This window comes from Rutidosis leptorrhynchoides, chromosome 3, assembly GCF_046630445.1.
Source record: "Rutidosis leptorrhynchoides isolate AG116_Rl617_1_P2 chromosome 3, CSIRO_AGI_Rlap_v1, whole genome shotgun sequence".
In the NCBI taxonomy this organism is placed as follows: domain Eukaryota; kingdom Viridiplantae; phylum Streptophyta; class Magnoliopsida; order Asterales; family Asteraceae; genus Rutidosis; species Rutidosis leptorrhynchoides.
In genome coordinates, this window is record NC_092335.1 from 76,102,521 (window position 1) to 76,122,424 (window position 19,904).

The 19,904-nt window shown below is 34.2% G+C and overlaps 3 protein-coding genes, 1 long non-coding RNA gene and 2 other non-coding genes across 6 annotated transcripts; 2 read left to right on the forward strand and 4 right to left on the reverse strand.

The window, feature by feature from the left end:
* Positions 1 to 760: 760 nt before the first annotated feature.
* TRNAT-CGU (transfer RNA threonine (anticodon CGU)) lies at positions 761 to 832 on the reverse strand. Its single transcript has one exon. It is a non-coding gene; the product is annotated as a tRNA-Thr (tRNA).
* Positions 833 to 1,273: 441 nt separating this feature from the next.
* LOC139896379 (uncharacterized) lies at positions 1,274 to 1,738 on the reverse strand. The gene is made up of 3 exons (XM_071879015.1): positions 1,682 to 1,738; positions 1,497 to 1,565; positions 1,274 to 1,374 (listed from the first exon to the last, which is right to left on the reverse strand). The coding sequence occupies exons 1-3, from the start codon at positions 1,736 to 1,738 to the stop codon at positions 1,300 to 1,302; spliced, it is 201 nt and encodes a 66-aa protein (XP_071735116.1). The 3' UTR covers positions 1,274 to 1,299.
* A 1,462-nt stretch (positions 1,739 to 3,200) lies between these two features.
* On the reverse strand, positions 3,201 to 5,243 carry LOC139896380 (vacuolar protein sorting-associated protein 22 homolog 1-like). Its single transcript, XM_071879016.1, has 7 exons — positions 5,130 to 5,243; positions 4,907 to 5,017; positions 4,647 to 4,782; positions 4,410 to 4,564; positions 4,159 to 4,266; positions 3,964 to 4,053; positions 3,201 to 3,829 (listed from the first exon to the last, which is right to left on the reverse strand). Exons 1-7 carry the CDS (start codon positions 5,178 to 5,180, stop codon positions 3,725 to 3,727), a joined length of 756 nt encoding a protein of 251 aa, XP_071735117.1. The 5' UTR covers positions 5,181 to 5,243; the 3' UTR covers positions 3,201 to 3,724.
* Positions 5,244 to 5,355: 112 nt separating this feature from the next.
* Positions 5,356 to 5,427, forward strand: TRNAM-CAU (transfer RNA methionine (anticodon CAU)). Its single transcript has one exon. It is a non-coding gene; the product is annotated as a tRNA-Met (tRNA).
* A 7,717-nt stretch (positions 5,428 to 13,144) lies between these two features.
* Positions 13,145 to 14,475, reverse strand: LOC139896381 (uncharacterized). Its single transcript, XR_011776219.1, has 3 exons — positions 14,435 to 14,475; positions 14,108 to 14,304; positions 13,145 to 13,900 (listed from the first exon to the last, which is right to left on the reverse strand). It is a non-coding gene; the product is annotated as an uncharacterized lncRNA (long non-coding RNA).
* An 878-nt stretch (positions 14,476 to 15,353) lies between these two features.
* On the forward strand, positions 15,354 to 17,550 carry LOC139900112 (uncharacterized). The gene is made up of 3 exons (XM_071882913.1): positions 15,354 to 16,046; positions 16,201 to 16,318; positions 16,439 to 17,550. The coding sequence occupies exons 1-3, from the start codon at positions 15,354 to 15,356 to the stop codon at positions 17,548 to 17,550; spliced, it is 1,923 nt and encodes a 640-aa protein (XP_071739014.1).
* The last annotated feature ends 2,354 nt before the right edge of the window (positions 17,551 to 19,904 follow it).

Consider the following 19,904-nt stretch of genomic DNA (forward strand, 5'->3'; position numbering starts at 1 on the left):
GGTCGGGTATAGGCAATACCAAACCCAAACCCGATTAAGAAACTCACTCCCAAATCCGTTACCATACCCGGCGGTAACCATTAACTAATTAACCGTTGGGTAACGGATTTCCCCATGGATAATCGGGTAACCATTTAATTCAAATCAAATTAAATTAAATGTTAAAGAATTTACAAACTACATTACTAACTGAGATTTAAATGTTAAAGAATTAAATGTTAAAGAATCTTGTTATGCAGCCTCTTCATAGTAGCATTCAAGGATTAATCTCAGTTACATGTATGTACTCAGATGTAATGTATGCATGTTTTTCTTGTCCATTTAGGTGGACCTTATGAAGTGGGCTAGTAGGATATAAGCTCTGGTTGGTATTTGTTTGTAACTTTCAATATAATATATTGAATAAACTAATCGGGTATATGGGTCGGGCATACGGGTAGGGTATATGAGTTTTTATTTAAAACCAAACCTGAACCCGAACCCGCGAAAAAAGGTAAACCTATACCCATACCCGAACCAAACCCGAACCAATAATATCGGGTTTCGGGTTTACCCATCGAATATGGGTATTTTTGCCATCCCTAACCATAATTAGACCGGACAAACAAACAACTTTGAACTAGTTTTCTATTAATGAAAAAAACCAATAAGTTGGAGGACAGAATATACCGTTCTTTATAGGCCATGTATATAACTTCCAATGAAATAGAAATGTAAGTGAAGGGACAAAATATATTGTTATTGTTTTCAAAAATCCGAGAGCCCACGGTGAGGATCGAACTCACGACCTTTACCTAACGAAGGGAACGCACTGCCACTATGCTACGCAGGCACTTGTTTTTATTTTTTATCTTTTTATCTATATTCTCAAAGTTGTTGACATTGAGTATAGTTATATCTATATTTTTATACTTATGACATTCGAACAATATTAATTAATCGAATATCTACCATACAACTTAATGTAGTTGTTGATACTTCTTGACATATTATGATATTAACTGTATTCATACGTCTGAAACTCAAAATAATATTGTTTTACATGATCCAAAACATGTAGGAGAGGAGTAAATGCATGCTGACTTCTTTCAATTTAACATCAAAGATTTGATAAAAAAAAATTTAGTTACAACTTGCAAAAATGAAAGATCACCACGAGCCACACACGTTAAATAAGCATCTTGGCGTCTTTAGATTATATTATCGAAACAAGCTTCGTTATGTCTGTCCATCTCTTAATAGTTCAGAGATGAATAATTAAAGGAAAATGAAAATTTTTAAAAAAATATAGAAAGGGCTTCAATTGTTTGTCCCAGTAGCATTCTTCACTGCCTCAGTTGCATCTTGTGCCTTCTCCTTCATTTGTTGTCCAGCCTGCATATATAAATTCATTATAACATGACATATATGTTGCATTATATATAGATTATATCTCTTACAAAAAAAAAGCTATGATAATTGCTACACATAGTCTAGAAAAAAGCTCAAAACTCGACCTGTTGCATCGAGTCCTGGGCAGATTGTGCAGCACTGCTAGCTTGGTCCTTCAACTGGCCGGCCTTTTCCTGACAACAACAGAAGATCAAGATTATACATAAATGCGTGTACGAATATGAATAACGAATTTATATTAAAGGAGCGAATATACGATACTATGAGAGAGTATTAGATTAGATGTAACCTGTGCATGGGCCTTGGCCTGGCCAGCTTGGTACTCTGCGCTTTGACTGTTGTTCATATTGTCGTATTGAGATTGATGTGTGTTGTATAAAAACAGACAGATTGTGTTGATCATAAACTACTAAGAAGGGATGTTATATATAGCATAAGAGACCAGATAAATTGCTCACATATGAGCTTTCTATATTTAGAAATCACATCCTGTCCATTGGTTTCCGGTACGATTGGAAACATTTTCAGATCTGGATAGAACTAGACCGCACATTTGTTAGATCAGAGAGTAATAACAGGAAGTTGTTTAGCTAGGTAATTTCTATTTTAAGTTACTTTTAACATGACATTATTCATGAAATAGTTGTTTATACCAGAAACACAGTTGTTGTTGTTGTAAGGGTTTCCCTGTTCGGGTTACCCGGGAAGGGCGAGTAATCCGACCCCATACTCTAGTGTACGCAGCCCATCAGGAATACTCCCTGGCTGTTTCCAACCCTTCCCTGGCCACCCCAAGAATTGAACCTGAGACCTCTTGCAAGAATCTCAGGGCCCCAACCACTTGGACTACCTTGGGATGAAACACAGTTGTGGTGCCATTAATTTTAGCCAAATTCTTGAATTTGAATGGGTACATTCATTATTAGTGTTTCATCTGTATTTATAAATTTACTATTTTTTAATCTGTAATAAAGAATCAAAAACAATAATTATGTAAAATAATCAACAATATCAGCATGTTTGTTCTATCCACCCTATCTTGCACAAACAGAACGCCCTATAATGCATACTTATTGTTTTAATACAATGATATTAACGTATTATTATATATTATATATGCCGATTTGGAACGACCAACATGTTTGATACGTGCTTAGACAAACTTTTTAAATTTGCTAAACATCTGGATTATATAAATATAAATTATACACCAATTGCAGAGTATAGAAAAGAAAACACTGAATCTAGTCAATACATGAAACAAGTCATCATATACATGTTTCTTAACAAAATCAAGAAATAAAAAACCAATGACTAGCAAAGAAAATATGCCGTTACTAAACCAGAGGCCCGCAATGACTTCTTCCCTTTACAAACCCATAGTAGACCATCGAACCGTCTCCTTCACCCAAAGCTTCAAACTTTGTTTCTTCAACATTGTAGCCTTTCAATTTCGGATTGTTAATATCCAAGTGAAGATCTTTCAAGTCACTGTTCCCTATACAGAGAACTCACTCGGTTGAAAGCAGGCCAACACCCTCTGAATCACACGGGTCAAATACTCAAATTCATTGATTTAAAATCGTACCCAACAGCTTCAAAGCTAACATAGCTGAACTCGTCTTCACGTTTCGCCTGAATGGTGGAGATCGCATCCCCTTCTATAGCATTCGTAATTTCATAGAGTACCCACACGGGTCAAAATCAAAAACACAAATCTGAGATTCTGGTAATATCTTCCTAATCCCTGAATCTTCATTCATCACAGCTGCAGAGCATGATTCAGACTTAAAAAAAAAAAAAAAAAAAAAAAAAAAAAAAAAAAAAAAAAAAAAAACATAGACGCATTCCTGTTGTTTAAACCAGTAATGCACATCTCTAAAACGTGAACAGGGGCACTTGGTGTAGCAGGATCTGCTGTTTCAGCTATAGCAGAGTAGACGTGCCATTTCTCGTTCTATTCAACACTTCCCATGCCATACGAGTTGGTTGTAAAAACAAAGTTTTGAATCAGTGAAATCTAATACGGAGTAACAAACCCTGAGAGGCAAATTTTTACTAAAGAACTTCAATATAAACAACGAAACAAATGATTTCCAACTCTGATGAATTTGAAAATCCTTTGACCTTGCAGTAAAAAATGGGTCAATTTGCTTCCTCTTTGTTTGGGGGTGGTGATTACTTACCACTTAGGAACAACCAAACGCAAACGCTACGAAGTTCAGCTAATTGTGTATCGTACATTGAATATTCTCAAATGGAAACAAATATAAATAACAACATTTGACCTCTAAGAAATCAGGTGGAAAAACGCTCAGAGCACATCGGGATGCTAGGAAGTCTCAGATACCACAAAGGATGAGACAGAAGACACACAAGGGAACCAATAACGTCGTTTTCCATCTTTGTGGCCATCATCAATCATTGCAAGGCCTTCCTGTAGACATAAAATTCACTTTTGTGAGGGGAATGAGATGAATTTGTATGAAAACAAATCACGTAAGTCGTAAGGTTTTTATAATACGGATCAATGAAACATATATGAGAATGGTAACGAAAGTAATGGTTCACATCTAATAAATTTTCAAGAGCATCAGTTGCACGACCAGTAGACCATGATAAACGTCTCTCTACTTCTTCAACTGTCACAAATCCTTGAGCCTAAAAAGCATAATAAAAATAAAGAAACTCGCTTTAAAAATAAAACAAAGTAGGGATACAAATATTGAAAGAATATATATGGCACCTGCAAATAATAAAGCTAACCTGGGACAAATCAAGAATATCATTGTGATCTTTCTTCAATTCAGTTGGGACAGAACGCACTAGCTTTCTTTTCCCAACCGTAATCACTTCAAAACCACTCCCTAACACCTGAACACTTACACTGCTGATGTTAGCACAATAATTATAACATAACGAACATTAAAGTGGCATCAAGTAATGTAAATGACTAAATTGAGAACATATATCAACACAAATTCTAATGACACTTTTATATAGCACAAACACAGTACCTTCAGTTTACTAATTGCCCGCAAACAATCATCTTCAGTTACTGCCTCACGAGCACCTTTTCGTCTCTGACTTAGTATCTTGCACAGTTCCTCCAGGTTAATCAAACCGCCATTATGAGGTCTCGTAGCTAAACAGATATCAACGATTTGCACACCTGACAATTTTTTCCAAACAATGCATTAAATTTCTACAATAAAGGCACCAATATAAACAGCAGAAAAGAAACAAACACCTACCAAGTTCATAATAAAAATCACCAATCCCCAACAACTCAGCCCAAAAACCTTTATTCGAGGCTAATGGATCCACCCCAACTTTTGCACACATCTCATGAAACTGTGATCTGAATGCAGGATTCTTACGAATATCATTCTGCATTTAATCATAACCGAATTAACACAATCATAAATTGAGTTGCCAAACACAAAGCTAAATAAAAAACTTAATGATTAAAATTAAGACAAGTTATAGAGATAGTTAAATGAATCCTAAATACCTTGTGTTTATGAGCAAAGTCTTCTAATTGAGAACGAAAAGTGGAAAGCTGTTCTTTCATAAGATCTGTTCTCAATTTTGCTACATTTTCTCCTAGTAATCGATATTGATCCTGATGAAAACAAAGTTTTTGAGAGTAAAATATATAGATTCAGTAATTGATGTATACATATAAATATGTGATTGTATGTATGTAAAAATTAAAGACATGAATTTATACGAACCCTAGCAGCGGCAGCAGTTTGTAACCCACCGATTCCTGGTCTTCGTCTCATCTTTCAATAATTTTATTCTGCAAATTCTGATCAATCTTCGATTACTGATTTCTGTTTTATTTTAGCAGGAATTTTTTGAAGTAATTGATGAAGATACTGATCATATTTCAGGTCAGAATTTCTGAAGTAAGTTACTTAGAGATTATATTTAAACATGAAGAATGCATTATCAATAATCAGAGTGGCGCAGCGGAAGCGTGGTGGGCCCATAACCCACAGGTCCCAGGATCGAAACCTGGCTCTGATATATTGGAGTGGCTTCTGCTTAAATAATTTTTTTTCGGTAAAACATGTTTTTTTTTGTGAATTTTTTGTTGTACTTATATTACAAAAAAATTATCATTCAAATTGTGTTATTCTTGATTTGTAATAAATATATTTTCTTTCCAATCTACTTTTCTCTTCTGCTTAAAAATTTTGTTGTTAAAACTATTAATTTTTTCTTAAACCCGATTTTCAAAAAATTGTCATACAATTGTGATTACTGAATTTAACATATTTCTATATAATCTACTTTTCTTGAAACACCAATATAGTGTGTTTTAACATAGGGTGTTTCTTGTTCCAACATTTAAAAAGTTCATCTCATTCTCATTTCTCTTATATACTAAACTAGAAAAAATTCGACCGCGCGTTGCTGCGGTTGTATTCGACGCGCGGTCGAATTTAGATATACGTTGTTTGGTACCTAATATATCTAGTATGTTGGGTTGTTTGTTGAACGTGTATGTATATGTATGTAAAGCTTTTTTAACGATGTCCGTTTCGCGTATAGTTAGTTGCGTTGTGTTCGTAAAATTATTTCGAGTTGAACGGTGGTCTCGGAAAAATTTAACTCGCACCGAGCGAGAATATAGGGCCCGTTATTTAGTGTTTTTTTAACGATATCCGTTTCGCGTGTAGTTAGTCCCGTTGGATTCTTGAGTTTTTTTAGAGCTGAACGGTGGTCTCGGAAAAATTTAACGCGCACCGAGCGGAAAGATATGACTCTCTGAAAAATCGGGTGAAGTTTATTAATTAAAATAAAAAATTGACATTTTGTACTCCTGTTTTGGAGGGTGAAGTTGCATGTTGTTAAAATTTTGGGGGGCAAATTTGTTTTTTTCCATTTGTGTTTTTATGTGTCGTTTGGTTTAGTTTTTTGGGGCTAAACGTCCAAAATTTTGGTGTCAGTTAGTATATATTGAAATGAAATGCCACTCAAATATTTGTTATATCATTTATATAAGCGAATATTTCTATATAATCTACTTTTCTTGAAACACCAATATAGTGTGTTTTAACATAGGGTGTTTCTTGTTCCAACATTTAAAAAGTTCATCTCATTCTCATTTCTCTTATTTACTAAATGCCACTCAAATATTTGTTATATCATTTATATAAGCGAATATATTGAAAGATAATGGTTAAAGTCATCTAATCATTACATGTTATTAGTTATTAGAACCATGGTTTATTTTATTAACAATATATTTTGGTGGTGAGAAAAAAATTGTAGAAAATTGTCAGGAAACTCGATTAGAGCGCCTAAATTTAAATAAAGAGCATGTCTTTTTCTCGAGTAACCTGAACAAATAAAACGTCTTCTTTATATGAAGGCAAACCTTTGACGCCTTATTATTAAGCAGACACACTATAAACCGTTGCTCACTTGCTCATATAATCACCTTTACAGTTCTTTTATGATTTGCATATGTTTTTTTATGTAAATCGAGAATGATATGATCTCGATAGTAAATATCGTGCCAAGCGCATGGTTTAGGACCTATAGAATCACTATTGAAAGAAGAAAAAAAAAAAGCTATGCTGGTTTATATCAAATGACTTCAGTGTTTATGTAAAGTTTAGCATTAAGTAGTGTTTGGTTAACGTTTAGGCGTGATCTTGCTTAAGTAGTTGTTTTAGCTCAGTGTTCGAATCTGATACAAACAATAAAGATAGTCACGCGCTTCGCTGCTACGTTAAAAGTTGTTATACAAGAAACACGCAGTTTAAAATATCTCATAATTATACTTTATTTTATTTTATTTTTCAGTTCACCCATATTTTTTATATCTTTTTTGTCTTATATACAATAGTTAATGGTATAAAAGAACATTATATTATTATTATTATTTTTATCTATTTATGAAAAAAAAAAATATCACTTTGAGACAATTCAAAAATGAAATAGTAGACTATCAATATGGGACGGAGGAGTAATAGGTGTTGTATATGATAAGATCATTTTCATCCGAGCGTTACATGCAATCCGTTTCCCACGCTGGCATTTTTGACGGAATGTGACGATTGTTAACCCGGTGTCAGTTGTCGGCGTTAGTCGCAAATGTGACGAATTTGAAGTGAGGCGTGAGATCCAGTTTTGTCAATCAATGATTAAATAAATATATATTTATATTATTAATTATTTTTACTCAACCAATTTTCAATCAGATTTTACCACATCATCCTGCAAATATTTGAGTATTAAGAATTTGACCTTTTGAATTAAAAAAGGTCAGAACATGACTTTGCCAAATCACAGACAAATTTCAATTTTTGACCAAAAAGTATATCTTCTGCCTATAGGGAGGTTTTACCGGATTCGTTCACGGACACTGCCCGAGTAGATGTGTTCCCGGGTACCGTCGATCGGGTTCGGGTTTCTGCCCTAACGTGTGTGTTACATGCAAATGATGAGGGTCGTTAAAATAAATGATCTACTGATGCCAAAAAATCGCCGTTCAAAAATAAATTGAATAGTAAAAAAAGTTGTGAACAGTGACGTGGATCAGAGGGGACGACGATACCCGGGAACGTATATACTCGTAATTGATATATATGGTAATGGTAATTGAATGTGGTTCCATTTGGTACTATACAAAATATACTCGTACATCGAATCGGTACCATTTTTTTAGTCGGTTCGATTTTTGATCCTTAATTCTAAGCAATTTCGGTTTTTTATTTTCAATTTCGATACAGTTCAATATTCGTACCTTCTCATTTCTATAAAAAATAAAAATAAAAAAGAGTATACACCTCATCTTTTAACTTGTACTAGTTTATAACCCGCCAATTCGCGGGGTTATAATATAAACTACTATATGAAATTTGTCGTAAGAGTTGTTATATAAGTTAAAGTAGCTGATAACGTATATGTTGTAGTTCTTTATAAAGGTATGCTTCATTTTAGATGGAATACTAAATATACTAATAATACTAATATAATTAGAAAATATTCGAATATAGTTAGAAAACATTCTATTAAAGTTCTATTGGCTAAGTTGTTCTCAAGGGTATGTTGCTAAAAAAATGACAATTAATTACCTCATATACACCCATTTGTGAGTACATCCACTTCGTGGAGAATATCTTAAATGCATAGTAATTGTTGGTGCATTTATAGCACTAATATCGGTTGGCTTCCTCAAGCCGCCCTCATTTTAGCTCTCAAGGGCACCGAAATATTAGCAAAGATGCTATGATCCGCTCTCACTCGCCCTCAAGTTTCTCGTCCTCAATATTTTCTTCGGATAGCATAATCAAGGAAGAATAATTATGGTTAATTGTGTTGTACTTTTGGCCATGACACTTGTAGATTGGTATATTTAATTAATTAGATGGGTCCATGAGATGGTGATGAAGGATGTTATGGATATTACATGTCTCGAGGAGGAAGTTCGGAGATAATGCTGATGTGACAGTCAGTCTCATTGAAAAGTATGTCATGGATAAAAGTAGTCTAACATATTCAACTTATTTCTATTTGTTAAATCCTTGTTTTATGTTAATATTACACATAAATCAAGAGCTCGCTAAAACTCCTACAACAACTTACAGATATATACTCCAATGGTAAAAAAGAAGAATACACAATGACATTCAACCTGACACCAATCATCAAGCACACAAGTAAATATTTTTTTCACAACTTGACATCATAAAAACATTGAGTTCTTATAGATTGGTGCTCTTCGAGTCTTAATCATATACTCAAATCTCTAACATACCTCTATTTGGGTATTAGCCGTACATATTTGTCTATCACCTTTGTATTTAATGTAGTATATCTTTGTATTTAATGTAGGATATATCCTAAGTTGGTTTATATTAGCCGTACATATTTGTCTATCACCTTTGTATTTAATGTAGTATATCTTTGTATTTAATGTAGGATATATCTTCCCCTTATATCATGGGATTATGGGAATAAAGTTTCTGATATTGTTTACAGTGACTGCAGGATGGATTTTGTTTTCTGCCATGGAGAAAATGAAGCAGGAAGTGAGGAAGAAGAAGCAGAGAAGAATATTGTGGAGAAAGGCTCTGATACCATAAAGGTGTTGACAAATTTGCTTGAATTCTTATTGCACAATTGTGGGGTAAATATACAAAGATAGCATGTGAAAAATCTATGATGTCTGTGGAAAATCTCACCATAATCCCATGATATGAGGGGAAGATATATCCTACATTAAATACAAAGATATACTACATTAAATACAAAGGTGATAGACAAATATGTACGGCTAATATCGGGAATTGTAGATGAGACGGAGTTAGAAAATGGAAATTGGTGTTCGTTAAAGATAACGTGTCGAGAGATGATAAACTTTTTATTTTTAAGATCGTAGCATTTGTAACCGCGATGATTTTTGGATATCCTAAGAAGACACAGGGTGTTGCACGTGGTTGTAATTTGTTTATTGTGGTGGCAGGAATGAGAGGATAACAAAGACAACCAAAAACACGAAGATGTGAATATTCCGGTGTACGTCGATAGAGTATTTGAGTAGGAGAAAAGTTATGTAGAAGCTTGCTGGGTAGAATATTAAGTAAGTAAGTAGCCATTTCGAGTGCGTGTGGCCAAAAGGACGGGGGAACGGAAGAGTGAGTCATGATTGTGCGCATGATGTTATTAATTGCGCGAATTTTTCGTTCCGCTTTACCATTTTGAGAAGATGTATAAGGACATGAAAAACGAAACATCATGCCATTTTGATTACAAAAGTTGTGAAAAGAGGAGTTATTATACTCGGTACCATTGTCACATTGGAATGCTTTTATTTGTCGAGAAAATTGAGTTTGAATTAGTTTTTGGAAGGAAAGAAATATGTTAAACACATCAGATTTGTTACTTATTGGTACTGTCCAAAGAAAATTTGTGAAATCATCAAGAAAGAGAATATAATATCTGTGTCCGTTAGTACTAACAATTGGGGATGTCCAAAGATCGCTATGTATAATATCAAAGGGAGAAAATGTAGAGTTGGTGGAGGAATAAAAGGGTAATCGTACATGTTTTCCGAACACACAAGATTGACAAAATGAGATTTTATTATAATTGCATGCAACATAATTCTTATTATTTAAAGATTTAATAACATTAACACCCGGATGACCAAGGCGTTGATGCCATGACTGATGAATACCAGGCTTTGTTGGATAATGAGACGTGGGAACTTGTTCCCCGCAAATCAAATATGCATGTTATTAGATCTATGTGGATTTTTCGTCACAAGACGAAATCCGATGGTAGTTTTGAGCGCTACAAAGCGCGTCTTGTAGGTGATGGACGGTCTCAACAATTAGGTATCGACTGTCACGAGACTTTTAGTCCAGTTGTTAAACCGGCCACCATTCGGACCGTCCTTAGCATTGCCATTTCTAAGTCTTGGCCTATACATCAATTGGACGTTAAAAATGCATTTTTACATGGTAATCTAACTGAAACGGTTTATATGTATCAGCCTACAGGTTTTAGAGATCGAGATCGTCCAAATCACGTATGCTTGCTCAAACGCACTCTTTATGGTTTGAAACAAGCTCCGCGTGCATGGTACCAACGGTTTGCAGATTATGTATCTACTATTGGTTTCACACATAGCAGATGTGATCACTCATTATTTATATATCATCATGGAAAAGACATCGCATACTTGTTATTATATGTCGATGATATCATTCTTGCCACATCTTCAGACACACTACGTGACAGCTTAATATCAAAGTTGGGTTGTGAATTTGCTATGAAGGATTTAGGTCCTTTGAGCTCTTTTCTTGGAATATCGGTTCATCGTAGCACTAACGGTTTATTTCTTGATCAAACGGCATATGCTCGCGACATTATTAAACGTGCAGGTATGGAGTCGTGCAACCCAGTGGCCACACCCGTTGACACACATGGAAAACAAAGTGCTACTATGGGAGACTTATATTCCGATCCCACTTACTATCGAAGTCTTGCAGGTGCCCTTCAATATCTTACCTTCACCCGACCTGACATCTCTTATGCCGTGCAACAAGTTTGCCTTCACATGCACGCTCCACATGATGATCACATGCTCGCGCTAAAGCGCATTATCAGATACATACAAGGCACACTAAGTCTCGGCCTCTTCATTTCCAAAACTTCATCACATGCACTAGTCTCTTATACAGATGCCGACTGGGCTGGTTGCCCTGACACGCGTCGTTCCACTTTCGGCTACTGTATATACTTGGGTGATAATCTCATTTCATGGTCTTCCAAAAGACAGCCAACCATTTCACGCTCAAGTGCTGAAGCCGAATATCGAGGAGTGGCAAATGTAGTCGCTGAATCATGTTGGATCCGTAACTTACTACTCGAGCTCACTTGCCCAATTATGAAAGCCACCATAGTATTCTGCGATAATGTTAGTGCCATTTATTTATCTGGCAATCCAGTTCAGCACCAAAGAACTAAGCATATCGAGCTTGACATCCACTTTGTCAGAGAAAAAGTCTCGCGGGGACAAGTGCGTGTTTTACACGTACCGACACGCTTTCAGATTGCGGATATATTCACTACAGGGTTACCTCGACTACTCTTTAACGAATTTCGGTCCAGTCTTTGCATACGAAAACCGATAGCTTCGACTGCGGGGGAGTATTAGCCGTACATATTTGTCTATCACCTTTGTATTTAATGTAGTATATCTTACATTAAGGGGAAGATATAAGGGGAAGATATATCCTACATTAAATACAAAGATATACTACATTAAATACAAAGGTGATAGACAAATATGTACGTCTAATATTGGGACCTCCAAAGCATTAACACAAGGGAAGACAACTCCTAAGCACATATAATCGAAGAGATTCTCAACCATGTTATTTATATGAATCAATGTACAGACTTTATTAAAATGTTATATATGAACCGACTGAATTTTGAGCCATGATCCACCTGTTGAACTCTCATAGCCATATTTACATGTTACAACTTTATGTATATTAGTCACATTTAAAAAACATTAAAGTTGCAAATTTGAACCCATAGATGATTTGATTAATAAATATTTCTTAAATGGTCAAGTGAGAACATGTGTAACCCAATTTCATTGAACTTACAAACAGGTTATGAATTAATAATAAGAATACTAATAAGATATCAATTTGGAAAAGAGACAATGTGACAACTCAAGCTAACCCATTTTAAGAAATACAAAATATTACCCATTTGAACACCATTATCATTGACCCACCACCTAACCTATCCAACATCTCCATTTTGAGACATCGACTGTGAAATGAAATAACCTACACATAACTACACAAATACGAGATTAATGATATTGAAAAGTTGGTTCAAATCATCGACCATAACCTTTCGATTAAGGACTCAAGCAATGCCATATAAGCAAAAGATAAGTCTATCCAAAAACATAATAAAGAAGATGATCAACCTACCAAATTACATTTTATACAGATGGTATTCTGGCATTTTAATTAGGGAGATGATACACACTAAAAATTGATCCATCCACACAAATGTACTATTATACCCTTAATTTATAATTATGAAGGTTCATCTCTCTAGATAAACTTAGGGATATAACTGTAAATTTCGTGCTAAAAAGTGTGTATGCATCAATTATTGGTGTGTGAGTATCACCTCCCAATTAATAAGAGTCTTGAAGTTGGGTGTATTTTGGTGAGCCTTGAAGCTACCTGACTATAACAACATAACACTAAACAAACACGATATCAGTGATTGAAACTGAATTTATCAAAATTCCATCTATGAATGAAACCGAATTTATATAAACCAAATCTAAACCCAAGATAACCGGATCATAAATCATAATAATCAATGAATATGAGCAATGCAATTACCTCAAGTGATCCCTTAATTGACCAAGCTCTGGCCTATTGTAAAATTGAACTACATATCATACATCATATCTAAGAAATTAGATGCATTTTCAGTACCTAGAAGGAATTGAAAATTACTATTCATATAAATACCTTATCACTCATGTAACCTGAAGCAAACAACATACGTAGTTAATCAAATATTAGATGATTGTTATTTATCAACAATCTTATCAATTGAGAGTACATAGTGTCATGCTAATATGAATCAAGTATACAAATCACAATCAATCTCGTGTTATTGAAAATCTAAGTGAGGTCAAATTCGCCATAGTTGTAGCCTTACCCATGTAGCCAATATTTTCATATACAACCTGATGAAGTTACAAAAACACAAATTAAAGACAAACGTAATAATAAAAAAATTTAGAGGCATTACCTCAATGCCCTTCCTTTTGCTGAAGACGTTTGGGAGTTTCAGTTTTCGTCCTTCATCCTTCAGCAACCTTAAAACATCAGTGCAACCAAATGCAGAAAAGCATGGAGATTTGTTTTGTTGAACCATCCTTTCCTTCACTTGCGTCCAATTGGACTTCGCCGACAGGCTTGCCACCCATCTGTTTGATACAGAATACAAATAACATAAAAACACTTCTGGTTAATAATGGAGATTCGACCTTTGAGTAAGAAAACTACATCTTTTGTATCTACTATCTAGAGCTATAAGACACTCGATAAAGGTACTCGAATGCGCATAATTGCATATTTGAGTGTACATAATTGCAGAATTGCAGAATTCTTATAAAGATGTGGCTAAAACTTACCCAACCTAGTACATCACATGTCACCTTTAAAACCTGCAGCTACAACATCTACATCACAGGTCACAAGTGTAGTTGAAACTACTCTAATCAAAAACGGTTTATGGTCTTATACAAGAATATGGCTTCCGTTAAAGATGCTTGAGTTCATCATCACCTACTTGCTTGCAATTCACCTCAATATTGAAATAAAATAAACACTGAAAATGACGTAGATAAACTTATCTGAACAATATCGATTAGGATAAATCAAAATTAGAGCTTTTTTCATAAAAAAAATATTAATAAATGGTACAGAATAAAATATTAGGGTTCTTAAATATTACATACCTTTAAACATTGAGTGATGTATGGAAACCTCATTAACAACCTGCGATTAATTGATAAACAATACAATTGATGGATGAACATTACAATTGATCGATGAACATTACAATTATTGAACTAAAGTTTTGATAAAATTAAACAATTGAACAAATCTTGAAGAAGGATACCGATTCAACTAACCCTATATTTCGTATGTAAAATAGAATAAGTCATCGTAAACGCAAACCGAATCGATAATCGTTAATTTCTCGCGTTTTTAATCTATAAAAATTCCAATAAGGTCTCAAAAATATAATAATTATATAATATAATTATTAAAAGTGAATTACATTATGTTTTGGCTTGCTAGCTATACCAAATATATTGCAAATTACATTCTAATTACTACTATATCTTGATCCTTGAGTGAAAGGTAGAGATACTTTATGCTGTAATGTATTTTGTGTTATATAGTTTGACTCAACAGTTAAAGCCATGGGAGATTATCAACAACATATATGGTCAACCCCATAGTCATGGTTAGACATCACCGTGCTTTACTTATTCAAGTTATACACTTCAACGAATATCCCTTAGTCTAGATTTATTTATATAAATCATGGCTACTTGTACTCTACTAATTTCTAATAATCAAATTTAAATATTTAATTTGGTTTACATGGCTTACACTCAACGTTAAGCAAAATTAATAGAACAAATTTGTAAGCATCGCTTTTAATGTGATTCATTCTCTTCTTTTGAAAAAGATGAAAATTTAATATACAAAAATAAAGATACAAAGCTTTGCATAATAGAAACATGATACCTACTCAACCTCAAGATTTGTGTTGTAGAGATATCACTTGCTTATAAGTACTGAGTAACATATAATCCAATCTAATCCAATCCTATCCAATATATTCAATCTCAAAATACAACCATAATGGAGGTGGTTGAACATGATAACGAACATCCACTTTGTCTCGTAGATATGCAACCAGACTATCCACAATATGAAGAAGAATATGATGATGAAACTGATGATTTAGTCAGGAAACAAGGCTTTCAACATAAATGTGATCGGTGCAAGAAAGAAATCAATTGGTTTCACAGATATTACTATAAATGTGCTAATTTGTGTGACTACTTGATTCACAATTCTTGTGCAGATCTTCCCCTAACGTTAAAACACACATCGCATTCAAAACATAATCTTATTCTTTTCCACGTGAATTATAGGTATTATGAATGGTATTGTGGTATATGTGGAAGTGGCCGTAAAGGTGATATGGTTTGTTATCAGTGTTCTGAATGTGATTTTAAAGTTGATATACATTGTGCTATGTCAAGGGCAAAAGACAGAACCGTATATCACCCTAGCCACCAACACCCTTTAGTAGCTACCATTAATGAACATAAGTGCAAGTGTCATGCTTGTGGTGAAGAACATAAAGGAATCTTCTATATGTGTACCACTTGTGTTAATTATTTCATTCATAGTAAATGTGCACTCATGCCAGAATTGTTGTTAATTCAACAAGCTACAAATAATTATCGCTCTCATTCTCACTTATTGACTCTTTCTTATTCCTTTCCAAGAGGATATCAGAAGGCTGAATTTGATCCCCCATGCAGGGTATGCAGTAGCCTCTTTTATAATCAGAAACTTTGGATTTATAAATGTCAGAAATGCAGATACTATGTTCATCTCGCTTGTATAATACCAGGATTAACCCTCATCTCTAGGTTCCTATTTTACGGTAAAACTAATTTTTTTTGTTGTTTTTAAGGCAAACTTACACACTCAACACGAATATATACATATATGTCCACTTGTGGACTTAATCCCACAACCACTAGTTGGAGGGGTGCACTTGATACCACTAGGCCAAAGGCCCTTTGGTGCCGGTAAAATTATACATTATTAATTTTTAATGATTTCATGACTACATGTAGCTTCACAGAATTTGAAAACATTGTGATAAATCTATTTCAAATTTAACAGATTCTCTGTTTCAAATTTAACAGGGCGGCTAAATGATATCGATAACTTGAATCAAACTGGGCTCCTTCGTCTCCCTTTCGTTGATGAAACTTACAACTTATTAAAGCACTATTTTTTTAAAGAAACCGAAAATGAAATATGTGAAACGAGCGAGGTGGCCTTACAATACAGTGTTCACCAACACCCTTTGATTCTAGTTACAACCTCTTCAACGTCAAATTTGATATTATGTCATAACCCAATGAAGAAGTGTCAGCTATTATGCAATGGATGTTTGAGACCAATCACTAGTATGCCATTTTACATGTGTGCGAACTATGAAGATCAACACTGTAACTTTGTTCTTCATGAGTGGTGCACTCGGTTGCCAGATAAACTGCCAAAGTACCCAGGTCACCCCAAACATACGCTCACTCTCTACTCAAATATCCCTTCAAAATTTATGTCTGTGTTCGTTTGTAGGGTTTGCAGCTTACCATGTAACGGATTTGTCTATAGTTGTGTCCAATGTGGTTACCACATTGATGTTAATTGTGGGTTCATACCGGAAAAAGTTGCACACGAAGCTCATCCAGATCACATCTTAGATAGGTGTATGGCACATACTTCCCTGAAATGTATTCTATGTTTGAATGTAGTTCCTAAAAACAAAATGACGTTCCAGTGTATGAAGTGTCGAAAATGTCTACATACCAAATGTGCTTTCTTGTTGCCTAGTAAGATACGGCACAAGTACGACAGACATATCCTGAGTCTGAGTTACTTACCTATTGAAAACCATAAAGGTCAATACTTTTGCGAAATTTGTGAGGAAGAGTTCAATCCAAGACGTTGTTTCTATCATTGCAAGGAGTGCAAACAATCTATCCATTCTTGTTGTGGACAATTTATACTTGAGTCTGAAACGGTTACATCTTCCAGCCATGATGTAGGCGTATATGAGTTTGTGAATATAAAGTTTGGGGCTATTCACAAGATTCAGAACCACCCACATGATCTCTCTTTAGTTCAAGGGATTGACAACGACGGTCACTGCAGTGAGTGTGACGACACGTTGCGTAATCAGTTGATCTTGAAGTGCCTGTTGTGCAAGTTCGCGCTTGATTTGAAATGTTGTGAACGATTGAGTACTTGATCATGTTGATTTGCTACCATACTTTGTAAAATTTTATGAAGTGTTTGTAACTACCACTCTTATGTTCTTAATTATCATTTTCTATCAGCAAAAAGTTATATATATATAAATATATATTTAACGATTGAGTACTTGACGTTGTGTACATTCTACAGATTACTATCTGAAATGTTTAGTTTTCCCTAAGCAGCTAATGGAAAATAGTCAGATTAAAGTGATTTAATTTGATCTAATGTTCATAAGTTACTTTTTGAAAGTGATATTCACTAATTATCACTTTCTTTTAATAGTAGATAGAATAGATAGATAAAAGAAGTATAAGTAGATTTGTATTAAAGTTGAACTGCTAATTATATTTTTATTATACCTACAAATGGGTCAGGTTGAGTCGGTTTAGGTATTGGGTCGAAACGGTTTTGAGTTGGAATGGGTCACGGGTCAAACATGTCAAAATTTTAAACTAGTCCAAATGGGCCAGGTTGGGTTGGGTAATGGGTCGAAATAGGTCATCGGTCAAATGGGTACAAACGGGTCATATACTTTTACATTTGATTTTTTACAATTATTATATATATATATATATATATATATATATATATATATATATATATATATATATATATATATATATATATATATATATATATATATATATATATATATATATATATATATATATAGTGGTAGGATCAAGAGGGAAGTAACCATTCGGGGGGGAGCAAATTTTTTTTCTTCGTTTTTTGAAAAAACTTTATTCACGAACATTATAGATTGGATAAAATATGAACATTTAATAAAGACACTCTGTGATAAATGTTTTTATTTTGGCGGGAAAACGCTCGAAGAAGTAATATATAACAATTATCGTGTTTTTCGAGCGTATGTTGAGGTTTTGATATTAGGGTTTATAGGGTTTAGATATTAGCGTTTAGAAATTTAGGGTTTAGGGTTTAGATTTAGGATTTAGATTGAGTTTTTAACACGAACGGTTTAGAGTTTAGGGTTTAGGGCACCAAACCCTAAACTCTAAATCGGGCTAAATTTTACTTCACAAAACATGGAAAAAAAAATCGTTAACATTCTTCACGATTAATATTATCATGAATGTTATTTTTGTCGATCGTTTTCCCGCCTAAATATTAACATTCATCACGAAGTATCTTTTTTAAATGTTCATATTTTCGTGTGATCTTAATGCCTGAAAAAAATTCCAAAAAAAAGAAAAAAATAAAAAAATTTGCTTCCCTCCGCTTTCCCCCGATTGGTTACTTCCCCATTGATCCCGCCCCTATATATATAAGAAAACTCTTAATATACATAATAATTGAGATAACCATGAATGTATTCAAAATGTTTGAGGGATGAAGCTTGTTATATACTCTACCCATTTGACCCATTCACAAAATCTATTTGATCTATCTCTATTTATTGAGCTTTAAGAATTGATGCTTATTGAACCTGTTCTTTTATATTTTTATAGGACCCAATAGATTGGAAGAAAACTCATTGGATCTTTTTTTAAGTTTTGGTTTACTGTTTACAACGAGGGGTCTAATTTTTCTTAAGACCCCAGTGACACGAAAACTTGACCCAAATGACTTAAATTTGAGTGTATGGCTCCCATGTATAATTTTTATATATTTCATAGATTTTCATGTTTGATTCGTTAACTGGAAGAACTTCCTTGAACTATGCTACTGATTATGGAAACAATTCTCAATACTACCGACCGGGACTTCTCAAGCTGCCGCTTCTTAGTAAGTTTTGTAGATGAATTTAGTGGACCTTGGAATCAATCTTGACTAGATCTAAATGCGAAAAACACTAGACCTAGCCTTAATCGAATAACGGTTTGTTCACGGGACCGAATTAGTCGAACCTAGACCTTAATATAGATTAGAACGATGCCTAGAATGTGTTATTCGGTGGGTTGGACATCTGGGAATGATAACAATCGACATCAATCGGCTAGGGTTTCGTAGGGGTGTGTAAACTATCAATGAAACACGAAACCTTTATATATAGTGTCTGCAGCGACAGTCAGTCGTCTGACTATGTCAGTCGGTCGACTGTCGTGGTTAGTCGATCAATGATCAACTTACTGTAACATCCCGCCTTTTTCCGTTTACTTTCCGTTTAACTATTTAAAGTCCGTTATATATATATAACATCTCCCGTTGATACGCGTTTAAAATTATCTCGTTTAGGTAATTCACGCACCCGCTTCCAAAGTTGAGGGACTAAGTTTGTCAAATGGGCAAAGAGGTGACTAGGTCAAAGAGTCAACTCTCTTCCTCATCCATTCATTATCCATTTCATTTCCATTTTTCTTAATACTTACAACATTTTCTCTC